Consider the following 24,202-nt stretch of genomic DNA (forward strand, 5'->3'; position numbering starts at 1 on the left):
GTTTACAACAATGAACAACAGACAAATAAATAATACAGACCATATTTTAAAATTTTAAGTCTAGACAATTTGGATCAACGGTAGTTGTAAGTTTCTATGAGCTCACTGTATATGGATCATCTAACACAGAAGAAAAATATTTATGGACCACTCCAATTAGCCAAACAATTTTTTTTTTAACTTTATTTATTAATTTAACAACTCAATTTTGGTTTTGGTTATATAATGTTCGAAATTTCCTGCTGAGCGACTCAATTTTCGCTTCGGTTTCGATGACTATTTAAGGAACAAAATGTTGTTTTTTTGTCCCTATTCACATTATATATATATATGAGATCCTAATCGATGACGTAATATTTTTGCGATCGTAGACAAAAATCTGTGAAATGTGGTTATCGGTACTTGCAAATTTACATCGTGAACTTCTTTCAATTTTGAACCCCTAACCCTAACATAAAAATACCAAAGTCCCACTGCACCTTTTGAATTTATATTACAAACTGTTTATAAACAAGAGGATATTGTTATGCAAATTCTTAAATATAATGTCTCAATACAGCAGTGTGCAACTTTCAATATAGAGGGCCAAATACAAATAACTGGATGAACCTGTGGACAAACCTATTTAATTTAAAATAGGCTTTCTAGTAGTTGCGGTCACAAAAAAGGAATTGTGACATCAGAGATAATAACTGGACCCAGATGTATGCTTTGCAACGTAAAGGGATGGTAAATACTCCCTTGTACCAGATTAAACTAAATTAAAAACTCATTTTATGGGCCGCAAACTATGCAAAATTGGCACAATTTTTGTTTGTGGCCCGCATTTGGCCGCACACCCCTATCTTAATGAAATTAATAATACAGAACAAACTGTCGGAATATCAGATCGAGAACATTCAACAAAACCACAATTGAAGCGGAAACTGTATCAGCATTAGCAAAGATCAAGTTGTAAATTATTCAACAGTTTGAGCTAATTTTATGATTGGCGATAAAATTGTGCATTAGACCATGAAGATTGAAAATATTCTATAGAATATTTATTGAGAATTCTAATAAAAGATTCAAGATTTTAAGACATCTGTTTACTCCTTAACTCTAAAAAGAGTAGAGGTGATGGAAATTATTATTATTTTTGATATTTCTTGGATATGTCATGGTATTTGAACCAGTATTTGATGGTGACAAAAGACGAGAAACATATCTTGTTTTTGAAACAAAAAAGAACGAAAAACAATTTGTTCAATAATATCTTTATTAAAATGTTATTTTTTTAATTCTCAATTTTAAAATGTGATAGATATGTAGTCCTAAATTTAATTCTAATTCTGACTAAAATAACTTACAATAAAATAAAGAGTGTCATCAAATTGTAGAAGTGCATGTTTTGTGCTGACACATAGGTGAGGTGAGGCATTGTATGAATAATTAATGCTTACTATATAGAATGAAACCTTTATGTAATGGACTAAAACAGTGGTTCCCAAACGACGGGGTCGTCCCACAGAGGGGGCAAAAACAATTTGTTAAGAGGACATGAATTTAAATAAAATAAAAATATTTTCAAGATTTGATCTTGCCCGCCTTATTTTAAATATTTACATTTCTTTAGTTTGGATAATTAATTTCCATCCACGTAATTTCATTTTTCTCGAATAAAGCATTCACCTTACTATCTGGTATTGTTAGCTAGTTAATTTGAAGTGGAATTCGAAAAGGGCGGCTTAAAAAGTTTGAGAATCCCAGAAATAAACAGATAAACTCAGTTGAACAAATATTACTTTTTTGGTTCTTATAATCTACTTTCTGAACAAGGCTCTGTAAAAACCTTCAAAAATAGATATAAGCAACTATGTTTTAAAGAATTCAAAAATTGACTATGTCCACAAACTATTAAACAAACAACAAGCACGGCCCTAATTACCAGTAATAGGGTTTTTTATATTTGTGCGAAGGTTGAGAAAAAACGACAGTTTAAATTCTATAAAAGATAGTTTGATCATATGATGAACCATGACATCTTAGTTGGTTAGCAATACTGTTAAGTAGTAAATATTTTCAAATTCAGGGACTTAATAAATAATAATATAATAAACAAAAGTATATACTTCATTCTAAGGTGAGATTCTTATGTCTAAGTCACATAAGTTAGGTCAGATAGAGTTTTCTTTCATGAATATTTAATATTTCACGGGAAACATTGTAGGTAGGAATATATTTAAAATAAATCGACATTGTTTGGTAAAAACAAGAACAATGATAGCAACAAGGATATTGTAGGTTGCATATTTAAAAAGCTGGCAAAATAAAATCCCCCAAACAAATATTAATTCACATGTAAACTTCAAAGACTTTCTAACTTTAACATGCGGGTTTGTTTGCAACAAGGATTTATATGAGGAATATTACTAAAATAATTTTAGTGGAGATGTTTTACTTTCTCTCTTAACAAGTCACAAATAAGAACCAATCATAAGAGTCTATTGGATTGACTGACATCTTTCTGCTTTAAAATAACCCATGCGCATACATTTTTGTTATCAATGACGCATTGACTGTTTTCATGCTTCACTGAAAAATATGGTGAATACTGAATAATATAATTTATCAACTTTGCAAAATAATAAAAATTCAACCTTTTCTAAACTTACTTTCTCACAGGAATTTGTCCAAATTGATTGGTCTCATATTTTAGCTTTGCATGCCTGAAAAACAAAAATGGAATTGTAGATAGAAGTTTCCAAATATAGCTAAATACAAGCTTAATTTCCTCATTAATTGATTGAGCTGATTTTTTTTTCTGTTCAGCATGTCAATAAATGACCCATTATATCTAATGCCTGTTTTTTTAAATAACTCCCTGTTCAAAACCTATTGTTCTTGTAATCCTTACAAGTATTTCACATATAATCGGAAGCAATTATAAAGAAAACCACAGGAAACAAGCAGAAACACATGTATTTTGAAATTACCTGAATATCGCTTAATTTTGTGAATTCTATATATTGCAATGCTTGATACTAATTTATGTTTAGGCAGGTGATGCTGCTCGTTTATCCCGTTTTCTCTTACACCGAAATGCATTTTTTTTTATCTTTTTTAATTCTGCATTTATAATAGTGTACTCTTTCCCGCATGTGAAAAAATAAACTACTGAACAACTGATGTTTGGCAAGTTTTAAGTTGAGGTTATATTTTGACTTGAAGTAAAGCAAAGCGAGGATAAAATTCAAGAGGGGACTCAAATTGTAGATTTGCCTGTTCTGTGTGTGATACATAGGTAGAACATGTAGAACATGCAAATATTTAAAACTAAAGAAAAAAATTACCAATTTTGTTTTTTTTACTAAAAAATATTCAGAACATATCGAATGTTACTTACATTTTCTCAATACTCTTCTCTACAGATATGTGCCAAGTGAGAGGATGATGTGCCAGATTTAGAAGAAAGTCTGCCCAAGCCTGAATAAAAAAGTTTTCAAATTAAATGTAGAAAAATTAAATATGAATATGTTCATGTAAAAATATACTTAGGAACTTTTATAGAGTCAATTAAATTCACCAAGTAGCATTTAAATCGTATTTTATTGGAAGTTTTTTGCTATATCAAAGACTCAACTCAATAATTATCTTTGAGTTTCAAGTCAAATTTACGATTTGATGGTTAGTCATGCTTTCTATCATATTTAAGGTATCTTTCAAGTCTAAGTGGCAGAATGTGTACATCAGTGGTTCTTAACCTTTTATGGCTTGCGGCCCTCTTCCGGATGCCTGATGCCTGATGCTCAAAATTGTGCAACCATTATGCAACTTGCTGAATATATCTGCTCTAGAATAGGTCCACCGAAAAAAAAATCCTTTTAAAATGCGAATATTATACTTCCGAGTAGTCCTACATACTTCATAATTGGGCAGAGTGCACCTCGCACGGGTCAAATACGCGGTTATGACGTCATAAAGCCAAAAGGCATCAGGGCCCCCTGTTCATCATTCAAGTGGTATTTACAGTGTTTATTATGATTCGTTGCAAATCCCATTTTGTTCCAACAATTCATGGTCAATAATATGAAAACACCCTCTGAAATAACCTTATCAAGCAATGGAACTAGAAAAAATGGTAAAATTTCTTGTAAAGGGAAAAGTAAAACCAGTTTTGCACCTAGCATTGTGGTCCCATCCAACTGCTTTGTGCCCCCTTGGCTAATCAAGATTGTTTATTATGGTGTTATAGTTCCTTTCATATATATTTAAATCTATAAAAGTGATTGTATAAAATAAAACTTCTCAAAAGAGGGGGCCAATGATCCGAAATAAATAATTAGGCAAGTCCAATCGAATATCCGAAAAGTCTGAATTCGGACCGCGGTCCACCAGTTGAGTAGCCCTGCCATATATCATAATCACTGAATAAAAATGTGCAAAATGATATTAAGCAAAATCTCACCCTCACAACTTCATTTGCATTTTCTTCCACGGCGATAAAATTTAAAAAACAGGGTTCTGGAAACTTCATTCCGTAGACAATTGTGAGACATTTTGATTCTAGAGGGATGGAAGGATTCCCAGCAATTTCTCGTATTTGTGGATCCTAAAGAAAACAACAAAGTTAAAAATTGTCTTGAAAAATAACACAAAGTGAGAAATACTCTTATCACCCCTGGAAAAGCATTTCAGAGTGAAACATAAGAAGCTTAGTTAGAGAGCCCTTTTTTTTGCCCAGGCCTGGTCACATAATGAGCTAATTTAATATTTTAACATGGTTACCGTAATGATCGATTTTACCAAATATACCAAAAAAGAGGGTTATAACTACAGGCAATTTTTTTTTGATTTTGTAAAGGTTATTATCAGCATGAAATTTCTTTAATATTAGATGAACAGAAAAGAGAAGAGAATGTTTGACTTGTTAGCACAGTAGATATGTTATCTTTGTTAGTATATCCATTTATGCAGATGCTCAGAAAAAATTGGAAAAAACAAACAAACGTGACAGGTTAATATATATGAATATAACGTTTGAAATATAACATCACATATATTATGGCATAATGAAATTATACGATAATATACCAGCATGGATATTATGAATAAACAACAGTCTAATGCAATACCTGGTTGCATGGATGCAAACAGAAAAATGTATGTATAGTTGTAAATCTGTGAATATGAATAGCAAGTGGTTATAAAGCATGATGTGAGAGGAGGTGTCACCTAAGTCAACTATTTTGTGTGCAACAGGCGACCTGAGGGCCACAACCCTGCCCATCAAGCCATTTAGTGTCGCACTAGTCAACATTCACATTTTTTTCCATTAAGCATAAATCCTAATCCGACAGTTTATGTTTGGTAAAAGGCTCAAAGGGATAAAAATACATGATATTTCTTATGCTCTTGTCACTGCGTTAAATCTCTTGTTGTTTTGACCAGTACATTTAATACTGTAATTCTGTAAAGTGATAGCCACATTCTCTTTTCATGCATTTCTCGCTAAATTTTTTGTGTGGACCAGCTAGATGTCTGAAGTTTGTTATATGGCCCACTGACAGGAAAATTAGCACACTGCTGACGTACGTCAATGCCTCAATGAGTGTGAACATATCATGCAATTCATTATTTATTTTTTTTATTTCCCCATTATAAGCTTCTGTTAACCAAACCGCAGCTTTTATTTTATCAATATGCATTTATATTTATTGATAAAGCTGTAACTTGATATGAGAGATTTTACGCTTTCCAAAGGTTAATTTGATTAGTTTTGGGGATTACAGGTCATGCATTAACAATTCATTCAAATAAATTTGACTGTAGTGGTATCAATCATATAGGAAAGTGTTTGACTGAATTTTTGTAATTTTCAAAAGTTTTGTTTTTGAGATTAGTGCACTTCTAACCCAGATGAGAAAAAGCATGGTAATCCAAGTGAGTATTTGTGAGTGACATCTCAATAAAAAAATCATACAATAGCATCATAACGTTACAAAAGTTGAAGCATAGTGCCATTCAAAAGGTGCGGCAAATGAAACATGGTCAAGGCCAAATAAAATAAAGATTTAGGCTTTTCAATAAAAAAATATATATTACAAATCTAGCCATTGTTGTACTTTTGATAGTCAGGCAGTAATAGACATGGCGCTTTCAAAGATTAATGGCAAAGATTAATTATTTTTAGTATGAACATTTTTTGAAACTTAGTTTAAATGGCCACTCTCTCTTATGAAAATTCTAAATGCTTAATGGTCTAAAAACACATTTTCACAGTTCCAAATTTAAAATTCAAAGCACCATTCATTCAGTTCATCAAAGCACAAAGCACTGTGGTGAAATTTTACATGCAGTCAAAATTAACCCATTGATTAAGTAAGATGAGGGCACTGGAGCATGCTGTTATTTTTAATAATGTTCATTTCCTGGTATCAATTAGGGTCGCTTCCTTTTTCTAAAAGCGTGAAACATTGCTAAGGTTACTCTGACAGCTCTTTAATCAGCATTTCATGCTAAATTGATTACATAAGGAACAATGTGTGCTTATCTGAAAATAAACTTATAATAAATGCATATTCATATAATTGCTTTGGCATGGAAGGCAATGAGACTACTTTGCCATGATTAGAATGCCAACCTCTTGACCCAGGATTTACTCAGATGGTGTAATTCATAATGGCATTGCAAATATTAATGCATTCATTGCTTTTTAACTTCATGAAATGGCATGGAACATCAAATGAAATGATTATTTGAATTTTGTCCATAATGATTAAAGCTACTGTGAATTTGTAGTGGTAAAGCAGGAAAAAACAAGCCATAAATTCGAGGAATTTCTGTTACTATGTTCCAATAAGTTACCTACGGTACATTTTATTTAGGAATTTGTAAAATCTGAATATAATTGTTTTTATGAGAATTTGTCAAAAAATTTCTGAGAATTAAAGAACAAGTAATATTGCGTTTGAAGTATAGTTTCATTTAAGGAAAATTGACATACTCAAACATGGTTTATGAAAATCATTTTCAACCGGGAAAATTTTGCTGTTTTTGGAGAATGATTTTGCTTTGTATTCACTGTACTATTTCTAATGTTCAATTGGTTTTTATTATTTTTATAATACGAATTCATGAAGTGCGACTTGCGCATAACTCTAGCAAAGGATCAATTAAGATTGAACAAATAAAAAAGTTTTATCCATAGGAAGAGAGTTCCAAATTAAAAAAGGAAGGAATTTGTTAAAGGACGTTGGGAACCACTGGTTTATGGAATGGTCAAATGGACGACTCATGAGTCACTAATACAACTTGTGATAAAATAAAGCATTGCATTTAAATGAATTTATGTTATTCCTTCCGCCATCATCATGTGGTTATGGAATCAGTCATTGATTTGAAATAAACCTATTAAACTTATTGATTTCAAAGTCAAATATATGTATACATAGAATTTTACACTAATCAAAATATCATATTTCGTAAATATCCCATTTATAATACTTTAAATGAATTATTCAAACGAATTGTAGATACAGCATTATATCATTTACAATTGGACATGTCCATATACTCATCTGGGCATGCTGGCGAGTGTTGAGTGAACATGCATTGATCAATAGGCAATTACCTTCTGATTAATCAATTATTTGGTTTGTTTTAGGTCGAACTCTACTGTGGTTAGATCATCAAGTAACCGAGGACCCCTCAAAGTTATAAAAATATTAATTTATTTTTGTATTCCATTCCAATCTTGACATATTAAAATGGTGTATAATGCGGGATACACAAAATAGACCTTATTTAAAATTTTAGTAAGTTGAATTAGTTTTAATCAAAATACAAGTTTACGCTATTAGAAAAAGTTATATGGTGAAAATTCATGTTAAATAATCATTCAAGTGAAATTAAACAAATAAATTCAGCATTAGTGTGGATTTCATTGAAAATAAAATTCATTTCAATATGGAGATGTATGTATGTATACATTAGACAACAGTACTGCTTACTGCTGATCTCAGCATAAGAGTTTAGAATAATTGTTTTTTTTTATATTGAAATGTTATACAAAAGGCGCTTAAATGTGTTTCTGTTTGGAACATTAAAAACGGAAATGAAAGTAATGTCTTTGCATTATACTATGTAGTATATCATGTATCTCAACTAGTTTCATTTAGTCACATACTGAGATGTTTAAAGAGCCATAAACTTTGGAATAATCATGGACCATTACACATTATTACACAAGAAATAACTCGTCATTACTGTTTGAAAATGATAACTTTTATTGCTCAATAGCTTGTCATGAAGTTAATACTTTATGGTATTCCTGAGGTATGACTTGATTTTAGGGGGAACATATTTGAAATTTGTTATTTAAAAAAAATTTTGAAATGCCATTAAATTCGAATTTGAAAAATTGAAGTCAATGTGGCTATGTCAAAGAAAGTCATTTCCAGGAATTTTGGGATTTTTGATATATATAAGGAATGATTTGTTTATGGTGACCATATCCAAAGTTTGTGGGTGTAAATTGTAATTAAACAAAACGAACAAATCTAGGAAATTTTCTGACCAAAAAATAATTTTTGATTCTTTGAATTACTGGAAACAATCTTTTCAAAAAATTAGTAGTCATGTAGATTTATGTTTTAAAGATGCAAAAACGACACAAGTCTGAATTGCAAAGTACAAATTATTTTCAAAAATGAAAAGTAGGCGAAGTTGTACATTCTTTGTTATATTCCCGATCAATCAAAACGCTGCATCGATTAGCAAAAATTTCATTGTAATTTGTGCTTATAATAAACTAAATGATGCGGTTGAGTCACAGCAAAACATTTTGGTTGAATAGATGAATTATTGCGAAATACGTGCTTTATACAATTCTAAATATAGCAGGGTATAATATATATAGGCTTGCGATACATTTATATTGTGTATGTAAGTGGGTATTTTGTGTATTATTGCTGAAATTAGGGATGAGTTAATTATGGTACCGTATAGTATAACTTATAGCCATGCTTATAAAACCCATTATTGAATTTAATTATTTATTTAAAATCTCTCATTATACTTTAAAATATGCTGAATAAACATTTTGCGTGCTGTTTGTATGATAAACTTGTTTTGAAGTGTTAGGGAATAACAAGCAACCCTTCATATTGTTATCATCCAATGGAAAACCCAATTTTGCGTAGGTGGGGTAACTTCTCTCGATAAAAGTTAACCATTTTGTTTCACAGTATGTGGCATGCGATGCTTGTTAAGTAATATTATTACTTTGCCACTTTGTGAATAAATTGAAAAAACTTTTATGGGAGGCATGATTGGGATACTAATTTTATTATTTGGGCTCATTTTCCATGATGCATTTCTGCCTTGCTCAAAAGTATTTATACAAGTAAAAACATACGTAGGGGTGAAATTTTTGATTTGTTTGTTCAATACTGTACTATATATTATGTGTTGAAATAACTATAATGATATTAATGAAAACAAAAATAAAGAAAAATTATGTCAAATTCTGACATACTTTGCAGCAGTATTATCAGAAAATCTAACTAAAATTTAGAGTACTAATATGAATACATAATATTATAATATAACTAAATGTATATTATGAATATTTTGAGCAATGAATATTAAAAACAGCAAAAGATGCATTTATTTTTGCTGCAGGCTGGTTTATTATGCCTAATAACAATAAATGTTGAAATGGAAAATGGCATTGAATTCCACGGGAACCATGCAATGAAGGTGCTACTTTAAGTATACCGTAAGTTAATGATGTTAGGAAGTTACATAGAGATAGTCTGGTAGTATTCTATGAGTTCTATTTTGCAACAAATATATTTACGGAAAATCATGATGAAGGCCGTCTTTAGAGTCACAACAAAATAGAAAACTTTATGGACACGGTGGCCTAGCAGTTGAAGACTGATGTATGCTTGCATCGCAAATTAAAATCATGAATTGAAACCCCATGCCCACCACCTCACTCATGGTATCAGAAAGTGGGTCAGCAAAAGCTGAACCAGAAAAGACCAATCTTTTCAAACTATAGTTGCTACTTGCCTAGCAGTCGCTGCTTGTGACGAGCTTTGTTCACAGAAATAGCGGTATGAAAAAGTGAATTTGACTCGACTATCTCTTTAAACTTCAAGGATTCAGTATTTCAATTTCCATGTACATAGACACCACTCCAGACATAGCAACCCTATACACCCATTTACTATGGCACCTATTTCACATATATTCACACAAACACACAAGATAAATGATCACCAATATGATATACAATCAAGTGTGAATCATTTACTAAGCATGCACATGCAGTTATTAAATCATGCTTGATTTTTCTTACCGCAATTTGTAAAGCTTTCTCCCATTTTTCGGACTGATGAGAAATAAAATTAATAAAAATTAAAATCAATTATCATTTAAAAATTATGCCTGGAAATCAACAATAAAATTAAATATAATATTCACACAGAACTGAAAAATTTCTATTAATTAAGGGTATGCCTATTTTTCACAAGTCAGAAAAGTCAGGTCCGTGCTTCAACAAATAACTGGTTAACTAATCTCATACCCAACATGGACCTTAAAGCGAATGAGAGGCTGTAATTTTTATGTGATTAAGCCATCAGTTTATCTCTCCACTAGGATAAATATGAATATCCCATCCTACAATTAAGTCGTCAATTCATCTTTTCTCTCCCCTAGCATGAATATGAAATCATATCCTAAAAAGTCAGTTCAGTGAACAACCCAAAATTGTACTACAGCAAGCCAATATGGCTCAACATGGTGAACAGAACTGGCAATTCTGACTTGTGCAAATTAGGAAAGCATAATTACCATGATGAAAATATTTATGGGAGAAATTTAAAACAGAAACCTTCTTCATGTACCTTGTCTTGTCTTATGTATGGACAAAACCCCTAACCCTTACGTATGGATGAAACCCCTAACCATTTTTTGACTATGCGTCTCATGATCCGTGGAATACAAAAGTTAAATTTTATTTTTAACATGATTAGTTTTCATTTCAAAGCCAAATGAAAGCCACCTTTTCATAAGAATACATAATAAATTAAATAAATGCAACAGTTCACAATTTTGTTTTATTTTCAAATTTTTCAAATTGTAATATGCAGTCTAGAAAGATAACTAGTACCCATTAAGATACTCATAAAATTGCAAATGAAATAAAGAAACAAAACTACCAAAACACAGCAACGGAACACAATTCGTAAAGTATTTGAAATTATACAGATTGTACTATTCCTTTCGATAATACCCGAAACTCATCTTCCTTCACTATTCTATTTCAATCTGACTAATAACTACATCTCATTTTTATGCGAGTTTGTTCAAAGAAAATTCACAATCTCTCAACTAAATATAGAATATAGAGTGCTGATAGGATAGCAAGTTTGCTCAAAGCAAGATCCTGAGTCCTCAACTAAAAGTGGGGAGAGTACTGATAAAAGGGTTGCATGTTTGCTCAAAGCAAGGCCCCAGGCCCTCAACTAAAAGTTAAAATAGTACTGATAAAAGAGTTGCAAGTTTGCTCAAAACAATTCTTAAGTCCTTGTTGTCAGCTGCTACAATATCTGTGTTACTAGATTTTACATGGACAACTAATTTTTTTACAAAGCTATTTATCTATATTATGCAATATATTGTTTATTCACAATTGGCCCCTCTCCGCCCAACCAGTCAAACGCATGAGCATAGAAATATGTAACAGTCAATCTGAACGATAAGCAAAGTTTTCCTCACCATGCAGGTTACAGAAATTTTCCATGTTGCCCCAGCTTGGTTTTGGCAAGGGCCAAAGCGCGAGTGTAAAAGTATAGAGAAGTATGGGTAGTTACATCAACTGCTAATGCTAACTGCTAACTGCTAAATCGTTGCCTGTTTTTTTTTTCATTCCAGGGACATGATAGATATAAGTAATGATGACATTGGGATATGATATTTATATCCGGGGGCTATTTATTCATGATTTTTTTTCCAACATAAAACTTTTTTATCTTGCAATCCATTTTTATTGGGTTTTACTATTGCCCAGACAAATCAATCATAAATCCTAAATAATGACCATGAAGCATTGGTCAGGACTTCTAAATCAAAACCAGAAATAACTGGAACTTGTTTTGTATTAATGTATGATTTCCTTGAGCTTCACTGTGTAGTGGTCAATGTTGGATGCTACTATAGCGCAATGTCCACTGCCATATAATATCTACCCAGTTAGGATGACATAAATTGATAAATTAAGTGGTTAAAATGAGTAATATCCGTCAGAGATAGAAAAATGCAGTGGTAGACAGCACGCTATAGCACATTAACTTGCAGTAAATATCATCCAAAAGTGTGATAGTCCGCACGCTACAGTAGCACCGATTATGGCATATGAACCAGTATTTCGTTAATTAAACCACAGAATAACAAAAGTCCTGAGGAACCATTTGAAACCGATTTTGAGTATTTCCAAATATGTATTGACAGAAGTTAGATAATTAATATCTCTAAACTGCATTTTTTCTATATTCGTCATTTTAGCTTGAAGAGTGATTTATGTCAAATTTTACTTGGCTGTGCTTAGAAACTAATTCTGTATTCTTATATGTAAATTTGAGGTTAAGTTGAATGTTGTTCAATTGAAATATAGGAGTCATAAATATATATCCCCAGACTTATTTTCTATGTAGGATGACATTTTCTATGTAATGAACTCCTGTTGATTTTTGAAAAGTAAAATGTGATGGCTAGAGATGCCCATATTGTTAAATAATTTTGTAACAAAAAATTATTCTGGCTACCATTGTTCAAATACATGTAGCCCATATACAATATGAGGAGATCTATCTTGGGGCTAAATAAACCATAAAATTTGTTTTTAAACTCAAAAACATCTTGATTTCACTGTGAGAATAATGAAAAAAGGAAAATTTTAGACTTGAATTCTTGAAATCACTTTTTTCAAATAGCACAATTTTAAAATTCTATTTAGCTAGCTTTTGGCAAGAAGGGTGTTGATATGATGTAAATTGCAAAGTTAAGGAGGAGCTAATTTCGGAATGAAACATGAACTGACAAAATACACATGGTTTTCAAGATTTAACAAACTACTTTTATAAAAATTTGATCAAGCAGAACAACAGACGTCACAAAATACCACAAACTTCCCATGTGATATGGATAGTATTACTTGGGTCTGAAAAGTTTTGAGAAGAAATCCAATCTATTTTATTAAATGGCAATAGCCACATTTTTTTTAATTCTTTTCAAAGCTTGATTGTAATAGTATAAAAATGTCACTGTGTTGAATGATAATCAAATAGACACAAGTCAAAATTTAAGTTGATTATTGAATGTTAATCAATTATTTTTTTTACCTGAAACTGATTTAGAGTCGCAATACCATAATTTAGGTTGGAAGTGACTAAGAACTTTGAGTTCATCTTTAGAGATAAATTTAGTCCATCAGGCATGAGAAGTATTGACAACCAGTTTTCACCAAACACCACGTTTCATTATGTACAACAATTCCTATAATTCAAAGGTAAAATAGTTCGGTAAATATTTTCTGAGAAGTTGACATTATTTGTCAACAGTAGTCCGAATTGTCCCTCAATATTCTAAGAGTCATATTTATGTCAAAGGAAAAAATAGGGTTATTCAATTATGGTCCACGGAAATGCGTTCATTGATGTAACATTCACAATCAGTCTGGTATACACGGTGCAGATTATAAGTGAATTCATGTCATGACTACCGGAATAGGTCACTAGCAGCATTGCTAACAAAACACTGTATAAAACTCTCAGTGCTTGTCTCACTTTTGTTTTACAGAGTTTTTGTGAACAATGTCACTCATCATAAAAGCTACAGACAGGGATAATTTTTCCAGGTTCATTCATTTTGTGAAATATTGGTTTGTTAATGTTATCAACATATAATTAGAGCTGGATTAAACGTGGCTTGAGCGACTGACCAATCAGTGGCCCTCTGTACAGAGCCTCGTCTGTAATTGAGTCCTCCTCGTCATTGAGTGTAGTTAATAAATACTTATACATGATTGCAATTTTTTTAGAGGTTAAATTTAATGGTTTACACCAGAAATTAGCTGCATAAATTGCATTAACTTGTGGTTGATCATATTAATATCTGACATCACTTTTCATAGAATTGTAAATCGCATTATAGGCAGTAATTCTGTAGTTGAAGTTCAGGCCACAACTCGTGCAGGAAAGCCTTTATATACACCAAGTCTGAGTCATCTATAGATGACGCTAATGCAGTAAGGTCATCTAAGGTTCATTTTCAACACAATTCTTGTCTGGTGTTTGTTTTGGATTATAGATTTTTCCAAGCAAGGATTTTACAAATCCTCTGAAGTACTTCAAATACTATTGTAACAATTTTGCTACAGAAGCACCAATATAGATTTTGCTTTACATTTCTTTTCTTACAGTGAATATTAATACTTGGGACAAATTAATCATTTAACCTGGATTTTGACCAACAAATACTAGGAACAACATGTGTCGGTAATCAATACGGATTGAATAATTGTTTCTGAAATGCGCTATTCATGACCTGGCATAGTTTTTACATTATTTTTTAAAGTTAATCACAGTTGGCTTTTGCTATGAATAGGACTCAAAACAAAACTATTTTTCAAGTTATCAATAATTTTTGGAGAAATTGAACACAATCCTGCTTTGAATTGGCTTTTAAAAAATTTAACTTGTATCGTATTGAAAAGAACTGTTTATATAAAGTGAACACACAATTAAGATTTTACATTTGATAGTGATTGTAAGTTATAAAGTGCTTGAATGATTAATTTTGTTGCACTGATCTCCAGAATAAACAGTTGATAAATCAATCTTTTTTATCACCAAAACATTCAATATTTGTGCAAATACATATTGCAAAAAGCTTTTTATAAACTTTTTATTAGATGTTTTGAACCTTTCCAATCTGAAGGTTGTCGGCAGGCAAGAACTGGATTTTTTTTTAGGAAGGTATTGCCCATCCAACCTCAGATAGGAATATCATTGTGTTGTTGTTTTTGCAAAATCATATTAAAGGGAAATAGTGCCAGTACATGTTCTTCAACATAATAAAGGATAAGTCAATTTTTTTTTTCTGCTTTGTAGTAAGACAGTCCTATCCTCTTTCAAATGCATTATTAATGTATATCCTGACACTCCAAGATAATCCCCAAGTGATTACAAAGTTTAATCTGATATCCCGGCTTAGCACAATTTATTGATGGAAAACAACAAACAAACGTGGCAACATGTTAAACTACAGATATGGATTAAATAATTGTGTGCAAGAGGAAATGTAAGGTAGTTGTTATATTGGATATTTTGGCTTACCCCACACACAACAAAATGCCTAAATATTCCTCTTTTTTGGAGAAATTCGTTCAAAGCGTAGCTACAGGACTACAGGTGTTAAGAATTATGGTGGTGCAATTATGGTTATTATAGTTCTATTACGAGTTTGAGGACTGTCTGTGTTAGCCAAATGAATATTATACCCCCTGCCCATAGGTTTCGGCCCCTGTACACAACTTGATGTCAAATAGGTGAGCAAAATTAGTAACCTCCATATTGGTACACATACTTCTGAAGCTGCTTTTGATAAGCACTGATTAACATTTGTTTTTATATATCAGTAGAAACTTGTGTAAAGTAAAGTTTTGTCTGATGAATCATAATTATTTAATTAGATTAACTTTTTACCAATAACATTAATTTCATTAATCATTTCATAAAAGAATATATATATTTTGATTGAAAGTACCAAACTTTAACCGCTACTATGGTTGACTATACCTCATATAAATGTCTAGTGATGTAATATTTTAGAAAGACAATGAAATTTGAGAGTAAAAACTTGTGTAAAGTAAAGTTTTGTCTGATGAATCATAATTATTTAATTAGATTAACTTTTTACCAATAACATTAATCATTTCATAAAAGAATATATATATTTTGATTGAAAGTACCAAACTTTAACCGCTACTATGGTTGACTATACCTCATATAAATGTCTAGTGATGTAATATTTTAGAAAGACAATGAAATTTGAGAGAGATGTGAGAATGAATTTTTGATTTTGTGACATATTCAGTAACTCAATATTTTTGAAATAACTTCAAATGAAGTATTATAAGTTATTATTGTGAGAACTGAAACATACTATTACATAGCTTGTGAACTATTTTTAGAATATTTCTAAAGGAGCAATGCCTGCTATTTGACTGTGAGTTTTGATTTATAGATTGCCCCAGGCAATGAAATGCATGTCTACTGTTACATAACAATTTTATTGGTCTAACTGTGTATTGCTTCACGATTAAATCAATTATTACAGCACAGTGCATCACCCAATCTCCATTCACTGTAGTTTTCACGCTTGACTTGTAATTGCAAGCAAAGAATTTTTATTCAGATCACTGATTGATGGTGATGTAAAAACAGTTTTATCAGTCTTAGCATTAGCATATTATTTTTGCATCCAACTTTAATGTCATATGGTAAACACATGCAAGTTTATACAAATGTTTCACGCATTCCAAATCGACAGCCTTTCAAGAATTTATATATAACACAGTATTATTGAGCAGAAACTTTTTTATTCCATCTGGATATATAAAAAACCGGCACTATCAGGTCCCATACTATACAGCAATATTTACTTTTTTGCTATCTTTCTCAGTGCTAATTAGAAACCCAAATAACCTGACTTTACTGATATTAGAATACCAGTGTAGGGTGGTGATTCTCAAACTTTCAAGACCTGTGGCTCCCTCCTAAAGACTCGCAACACATTCCCCTTTATAAAACTGTTTTTCCTGTGGCTTGTTTCATAATATAAAAGTCAACAAATGAAAGCAACATAGAACAAGCATATTATTACAATCAACAAACCAAATTCTATTTATTTTAAATTAATGTAATCCTGAAATATTAGAAAAAGCAATTTTAATCATGTTTCGACATAGAAATTTGATTGCTTACATGGCACATGATAGAATTGTATTTAAATATTCATTCAGAGAAAGAGAAATATGGATAACAATAAGACAGTCCAAGGCAAACCACAGTCTATTTTCTGCTCACCAGTGTAAGGCCAATTTAAAAATAGTTATTTATTCAAGATGCGTCGACCAGAACTTTTGTGAACCAACCCTCCCCTCCCACACATTATTACCTCACATTGGGTAATCAGAGGTACGGTGGCAACCATCAGGCTCTAAATTATTCTGCGGATTTGAGAAGCTTGGAAAAAATTTCAACAACTAATCCTAACTATCTAATGTTTAATCAAATGCTTTTTTTCTGTAAGCTTCATCTCATTCTTTCCTGCAGATGCTTTATGACTCGAATCTGACCAGATTTTCTGTCTTCAATAACTGCTTTCTGATTAACCTGCCTGACACCATAAATTTACATAATTATTTTTAACAGTAATTTCATGAAAGAAAATTGAATTGTATCAGAGTAAAGCTTCTGTTTGATAGCTCACACAAAATCTCAACAACAAAACAAAAATATTCAGCAATTTTAACATAAATCCACACAAGTTAAGCCCACACCAAGTGTTTGATTCTCGTAATAAAAAAAAAATCAAGATTAATAAACTGAGGCCCGAATTTATAAAGGTTACTGGTTACACTGAAAAATATATTTTCAATCGCACAATTGACTGGGCAAATGACAGAGTATGATGCATTTCAAAACTGGTTCATCTTATATAGGGTGTCCATAAAGTCTTGAAATTATTAAAATTGCGAAGGGAATTTAATGATACCGTATATTGTTTTGATTCTTACAAATAAATAAAATCAATTAAAAATACTTGAACAATTACAGATTATAAAACAACAAACCTGGTTAAAATATATTGAGAACTGACTTCATAACAAAAATGAAATTGTAAAGGGACTTCATGAACACCCTGTATTTATGGAAATTAATACTAGAGAGCTCCTAACATATTAACCAACAAGTAAAAGATCTACCGGTAGTATTAGAATACTAAGAAATTGTGCATTAGTTGTTTTAAAACCCGGGAACAAAAGGATTAAGAAATGGAATTTCCAAAGCGCGTACATTGTGTCTTGGTAACTATTGCTTTAATATTTCCTGATCATGAATGGTAATGCACAAGTATTAGGTTTTGTTCCATTTTCATATCTATGCTAATTCTCATTGTTTACTCCGAGCAAAGCTCTGTAAGCAGTCACAGATATATAACTACCGTATATGCATAAATGAGCGTTATATAACAAATTTTCATAACTTTATGAATTGGTAAAATAGTAATTACAATTGTTTATTAAATATTACATTCTGATAATATATTTTTAATACCAACAAAACATACCTTTGGAATCTTTGCGTATCTTTCTACCCTCGTATCTCTTATACTAGAAACTTCCAAACATTCTGTGTCCTGTGACAAAATAGAACTTGTTAAATAAAACATGACCAAACAATAAATTATCAGACTAAACATATAAAAACAGACATGAAAATGATTGAATGTGTATTTTTCAGCCGTCGTTTTTGGGAACCTCTACACAAGCACCAGAAATTATGATTCGAATGTTCTAAATGTTGGTAATTGTCAAATACTCGGCATTCTAGGATTCTTGGTTTTTTTACAATGTACTCATGTATTTTACGCCAAACAATGCCATGTAGAAGCAGCCTCTGATGTATGAGTAGTTACTATTTTTAAAAGGGAACCTTAATCTTTTCAGTTTGGCCTTACCCGCCGAATTAATTACCCCGTGGGTGATGGTGGATATGGGATTATGTAACCAATATGCACAATGATGCCAACATAGAATACTCTTAAACAGTCATTTATTGAAAATTTGTGGCTAGGGACAACACTTTATTTATGCGTTGTTGACTTTGTTTCTGAATATGTGAATATCATCTATCTTTAACAGACCAATGTATATCCTAAATCAAACAGTTAAAATATTAAATTGGCAAACAAAATATCTCAATAAACCTTAGTAAAACTATTTTGCAATTCAACCTAGTCAACAAGATTTTCATATTTTTAGTTTAGCCTCGATAAGGTTCTTTGCCCAAGGTAAACGTATTTCATCGATGGGTCACAATCAGTACAAAACCTCAACGGGATGTAACTGACACATGAGAACCAATAGCATTGTGGTTTCCCTTACGTTCATATTCAATGTATTGCATATAGAAGCCACAGAAAATTATCCAAGAGATTCATCTGCCCTATTACAAGATCCAAGAAAAATAAGGCATGTCTGTAACTAGCATTCATCTATTACTGTATGCGTGTATATTGTAGGTACCATCATCATACTTCCCCACAATTTTGGGTACTCCCGTAGTATGCGTAGCAGGTTAGGGTTAGGCCATAATTTCATACCGATTTTCCTTATTTTAGTTCTATTACGAGTTCGTAGACTGTCTGTGTTAGTCAAGTAGACATACCCTCTGCCCATAGGTTTCCGTTTCTTTACACAACTTGATGTAAAGTGGGCGAACGAAATTAGTTACCTCCATATTGGTACACATATTTCTGGTGCGCTCAATTTTGCTCATTGTTCAATGTTGTTAATTTATGGCCACTATGTTACATAATTCATTTTACAAACACTAAATCTTATATTTGTTGGCCGGCCAATGCTGGACCAAGAGGATCCCGGTCCTTCCAGAAAAATAGTCTCATTGTCTTTTAGGCTGCCTTGTTCAGAATGAAAAACACAAATCGTATAAAACACAAACTTGAGTCAAACATACCCGATTTGGTTCCTGCCAGTATAAGATATAACCTTTAGGGTCGAGTCGCAGTGTCACTGGTGTCGCAACAATCGAGTCCTGCACAATACGAATAAAAAAAAAATTAGAAACAATAATATTAGAATATATGAAGTTACATTCTGAGAAGTAAAATATTACTTAGATTTCAATTTTGCTGTTGCTTATTTATGAAAGTTTGCTGTAAGCAAGCACACTACTTGTGTACTGTCTCCTATTTTCCAGTGCGGTCTAATTTGAATATGAAAAGAGGAGCTAGGCGAGACAGTCTCTTGCAATGTGTTTTATGGTCACTATACTCTCTTGCTTGCAAAATTCACCCTCAATAAAGTTCAAATTTGCATCTAGGGCAGCGGCTCCCAAATTTTTTATTCGTGTGGCGCCAAATGATCAGAAAAATAACTCACGACTCAATTGCACGAAAAAAATTGCTGCCGTAATAAAAAACTCAATCTTGTAATTGTAACAGAACACTTCGTAAAAAAAAGTAAACGACATAGAAAGGTGAAATGATTTTATTGATTCATATTATACAAAATATTTAAAATAAAAAATAATAAAATATTTATAATAGATACAGTATGTAAAATATTCAATCATATTTTGGTTATTTGTGGAACGATTTTGTTAATTTTTGGGGCGCACTTCCAATCCAGCCAATCTGACTCCTGCACCCGTTTAAAAAACCGCTCCAGAATTTCTCCTGCTCTGCGGAATAAATTGACCCCCGATTAGGGACCCCTGGCCCATTGGTTATATTCAGAGTATTTAAATTCAGAACATGAATTATGAACATTGAGAAATTCTCTAATTCAAACTATTTTAATACAGATAGCATATAACATGACTATGCATTATTAATTATTCAAACGTAAAGCATATTATATAAAGTATTATTGGATTCAATCGAGCCACAATTGAGTGAACAAACACAAATGACAAAGTTGTCTATAGTAATTCTTTGGCTTGACTTTAATGCCCTGTCAGAATTTTTAACACTAGTTGACCAAGCAGAATAAGCTACTTTTGCAAATACCGGAGTATCAATGCACATAAACATAAATTATAAATGTATATATTTCACTAAATTTTGTCCGGCTTAGGTCACTATTCTTCCACCATTCATATATCTGACTTTTGTCAGAAGATGTTACACAAATACATTTTACATTAATGAGCACTTTTTAGGTCATTTTCATTTTTGCTATAGAATTTTTATATTAGCATCAGCAAAAGCATAGAAGATATATAGTTATGTAATCTTGTGTAAGCTTATTAAATATATAATATTCAACATTTACTAAACTTGGGTAAATTATGTTATTTGTATGACCACCAAATGACAAAGGGCAATGACAAATAATTTATGAAACTATTCCATATTATTTCTAAAATCAGGATCTCACTGTATGGGATATTGCCTATTACATATTCAAATTATACCGGATTTTCATATCAAGTCCGGTAATATTTTTATCCTAAGGTAAGTTGTTTTGTTTTATTTTAATCAGTGTTTATCTAATCTTTCTACTTTACTTAATACACTCACCATTAGTGAGCAACAAAATCACTGTTATTCAGCTAATTTAAAGCAGGACTTCATGGCCCCCTGCACAGTACATTTACAATGATCTATTCAAATTTCAATACATTTTGGCCAACTGTCAATGATGAAACTTCTGTATGACTAAAATGGTCCGATAATAACCCAGATCTTTTTACCTTAAAAAAAAAGGCGATAAATATTTTCAAAATAAATTATTGATACCAAGGTCTATTTCAGCATCTTATTCTGACACTATCTGTAAATATTTTGGGAAGAAAAGTCAAAATATGCATTTAGTGTCCGGTGTCGCGGGTTAGAGATTTCTAGATTATGAAACGATAACAGACAGTCATGATGACCACCAGGGATGTGTTAATTAAGTATAAGAATATTCCCACTTTTTCAAAGCACAGAAATAATTCTTACTCAGTTTTTTTTTAATTGCAATTGCAAGGTGCAAGGACCACCAGGTATGTGAAAAGCATATCAAATATGCCAGCCTTTCCTACCAAATAGGAAGGAAATCCTAAATTTTATTGTTCTGGGAGAAGGAATGTTTGACTCATGTAAAACATATTTATGCATGCATTGGGAACTACCGTATATCCTCTCATAAATGAGCCGAGTTTAAAACTCAAAATAAAGCTGCCTAAATGACAGGTCGGGTTATACGCGCATACTTTCATTGCACTCAAACGGGATGACATTATGCTAACTCAATTCCAACAAGTACAAATTGTACCACGCTACGTTCTCGTGATAAAGCAAACGTTTTGCAGGGTCAGCTTATATGCGAATTTTTATAAACCTACCGTTTTAGGGTCATTTTTAAGCGGTCAGCTTATATGCTAGGCTAATATACAATATTAAAATTTCGAACTGTAATGGTCAGAGCGCATGTATCACTGATTTATGAATGACAAACAGTTGTAAAGTTATATAAGTAGTGAGAGAGGAATGAAGGGACAATAAATTATCAAAAAAGATGGCAACCACTAGAATTGTATTGAGATTAATTACATTCATGATTTTAAAAATTTAAGCTTATAAGAATAATTTGTTTAGAATAAATGATATGGACACAAAAGTCAAAGGTTATATAATAGTGTTCCCATAAGCCATATATTAGTGTTCCTATGGATTAAAATAAAACAGCAACATTTTGGGTAAATTATTGGGCCGTTAGGACTTGGAAATAATTTAAAACATAATAAAAATAATAGCATTGTAATGACTTCATCTATCTTTAATTGCTGCAAACATCAAATCAATCAGCCGTGAAAAAAAAGAAATTTTCACACAAGGATAATTCGCACCTAGACCCACATTACATTACGTATCCAACAAAAAACTTTTTTTTATATCTTACTGCAGTTGAAAACAGAATAAAACTTCATGTGGAAAATTTTGACATGTGAAAAACAGTCATTCAATACAATTTTTTATTGATAACTTACATAAAAATAATCGATTCAATTTAAAAATAATCTTTCCGAAAACCCTAAAATTGGCGTCTAACATAAAAACGCCCGGTTATTCCACAACATTTTCGACTGCTTTAATTAGGAGGAAGCTATGTCATTGCAATATGGAATGAGAATCCGATCATAATGCCATGAAACAGAGTGAGTCATCCATGCTATAGTCAACATAGCCTATGTTGTACAGGTATTTGGAATAGGAATATCCGATAAACATGCATTTATCAATTCTGGTATTGGTACAAAACCAAATTATATACCTGACATGCGCAAACTACGATTTGTGGGCTCAATCTGGCGAGTTGGATAATTCAATCTGGCCCGCCTGAGGCTGCCACAACCAATCCAAAACTGAATGCCAAAACTAATATCGCATAATCTTTTTTTCCCTAAAACATCAAAATTTGGTTTTAGTTCAGTTGTGGCAGCATTAGTGGGCCAGACTTGAAGTAACCAACGAGCATGATTTTGCCCGCGGGCCGTAGTTCGCCCATGTCAGTCATAAAGTGAAATCTACCTCAAGCTAGGCTCAAATTAGTACTATATCTCTGTTAGTGTAAACTTCCTAAATTTTATAAATTCTGAAAATTCCTGAATACTAAAAATAAATAAAAGCGGACTACTTACATCTCCATCTGACTTCGGCCATTTTATGAATTTGCTGCCTTTCTTTACAAATCTGTCCGGGACTTCTAAAGGTTCTAATTCGAGGTTTCTTAAGCCATCCGCTCCGGCCATGATTGAAGTTATTCAACGAGTTGATAATCCTCTAACGAGTCGGTGTATGATTGTCAAAATATTAACATTTTAGGCCTGAAAAGTCGACTGAAAAGCTGAAAAATTAAAAAGATGAAATTGTGAATAAAATGCTGAGGATGGCTAAATTATTTAGCTTCAACAAATTCAAAGTAAATGTTATTCATTATAGATATCAGTTGGGGTTGACAGTTCAGTTGAAATGTGTTTGTCTAAAAAAATCTGACATCAGCCATCGGACGACTACAGAAATATATTTATGTCAGCGGGACTCTTGGGTCTCTTAGAACAGGGGTGTGCAACGGGCGGCCCACGGGCCACAACCCAGCCTGACAATTTATTTAGAGAGGCTCTTGTCAACACGCAGATTTTTTTCCATAAGACAATAAATCTTAATCCGATGTTTTACACAGGTAAAAATTGATGTCCAACATCCCGCTATTAAAAATCAAATTGGACTCGACATGAGTATTCAGTTTGTCATCAACACAACACTACTAAAAAATAAATTTGGTAAAAAATGGCTTAGCCCTGAATGAACTATAATTCTGATTTAATGTAAGAATAGGATTTCATAATCTAGA

At 31.9% G+C, this 24,202-nt stretch overlaps 1 protein-coding gene across 6 annotated transcripts in view; it reads right to left on the reverse strand.

Annotated features, from left to right (window-relative positions):
* LOC120325777 (1-phosphatidylinositol 4,5-bisphosphate phosphodiesterase beta-1-like) overlaps nt 1-23,712 on the reverse strand; it is a 58,730-nt gene extending 35,018 nt beyond the window's left edge. For 5 of the 6 annotated variants that reach the window (XM_039391940.2, XM_039391938.2, XM_039391937.2 and 2 more), the window contains exons 1-7: nt 23,490-23,712; nt 19,818-19,895; nt 18,409-18,477; nt 10,349-10,381; nt 4,448-4,591; nt 3,386-3,465; nt 2,655-2,708 (exon numbers count right to left, since the gene is read on the reverse strand). In XM_039391940.2, coding sequence (XP_039247874.1) covers nt 2,655-2,708; nt 3,386-3,465; nt 4,448-4,591; nt 10,349-10,381; nt 18,409-18,477; nt 19,818-19,895; nt 23,490-23,600 — 569 coding nt within the window. In that variant the 5' untranslated portion in view covers nt 23,601-23,712. The remainder of the gene's footprint in view (nt 1-2,654; nt 2,709-3,385; nt 3,466-4,447; nt 4,592-10,348; nt 10,382-18,408; nt 18,478-19,817; nt 19,896-23,489) is intronic. The other variant, XM_039391939.2, reaches the window with a different exon arrangement.
* Between the last annotated feature and the right edge of the window lie 490 nt (nt 23,713-24,202).

The sequence above is a fragment of the Styela clava genome, chromosome 4 (genome assembly GCF_964204865.1).
Source record: "Styela clava chromosome 4, kaStyClav1.hap1.2, whole genome shotgun sequence".
NCBI classification, from domain to species: Eukaryota; Metazoa; Chordata; class Ascidiacea; order Stolidobranchia; family Styelidae; genus Styela; species Styela clava.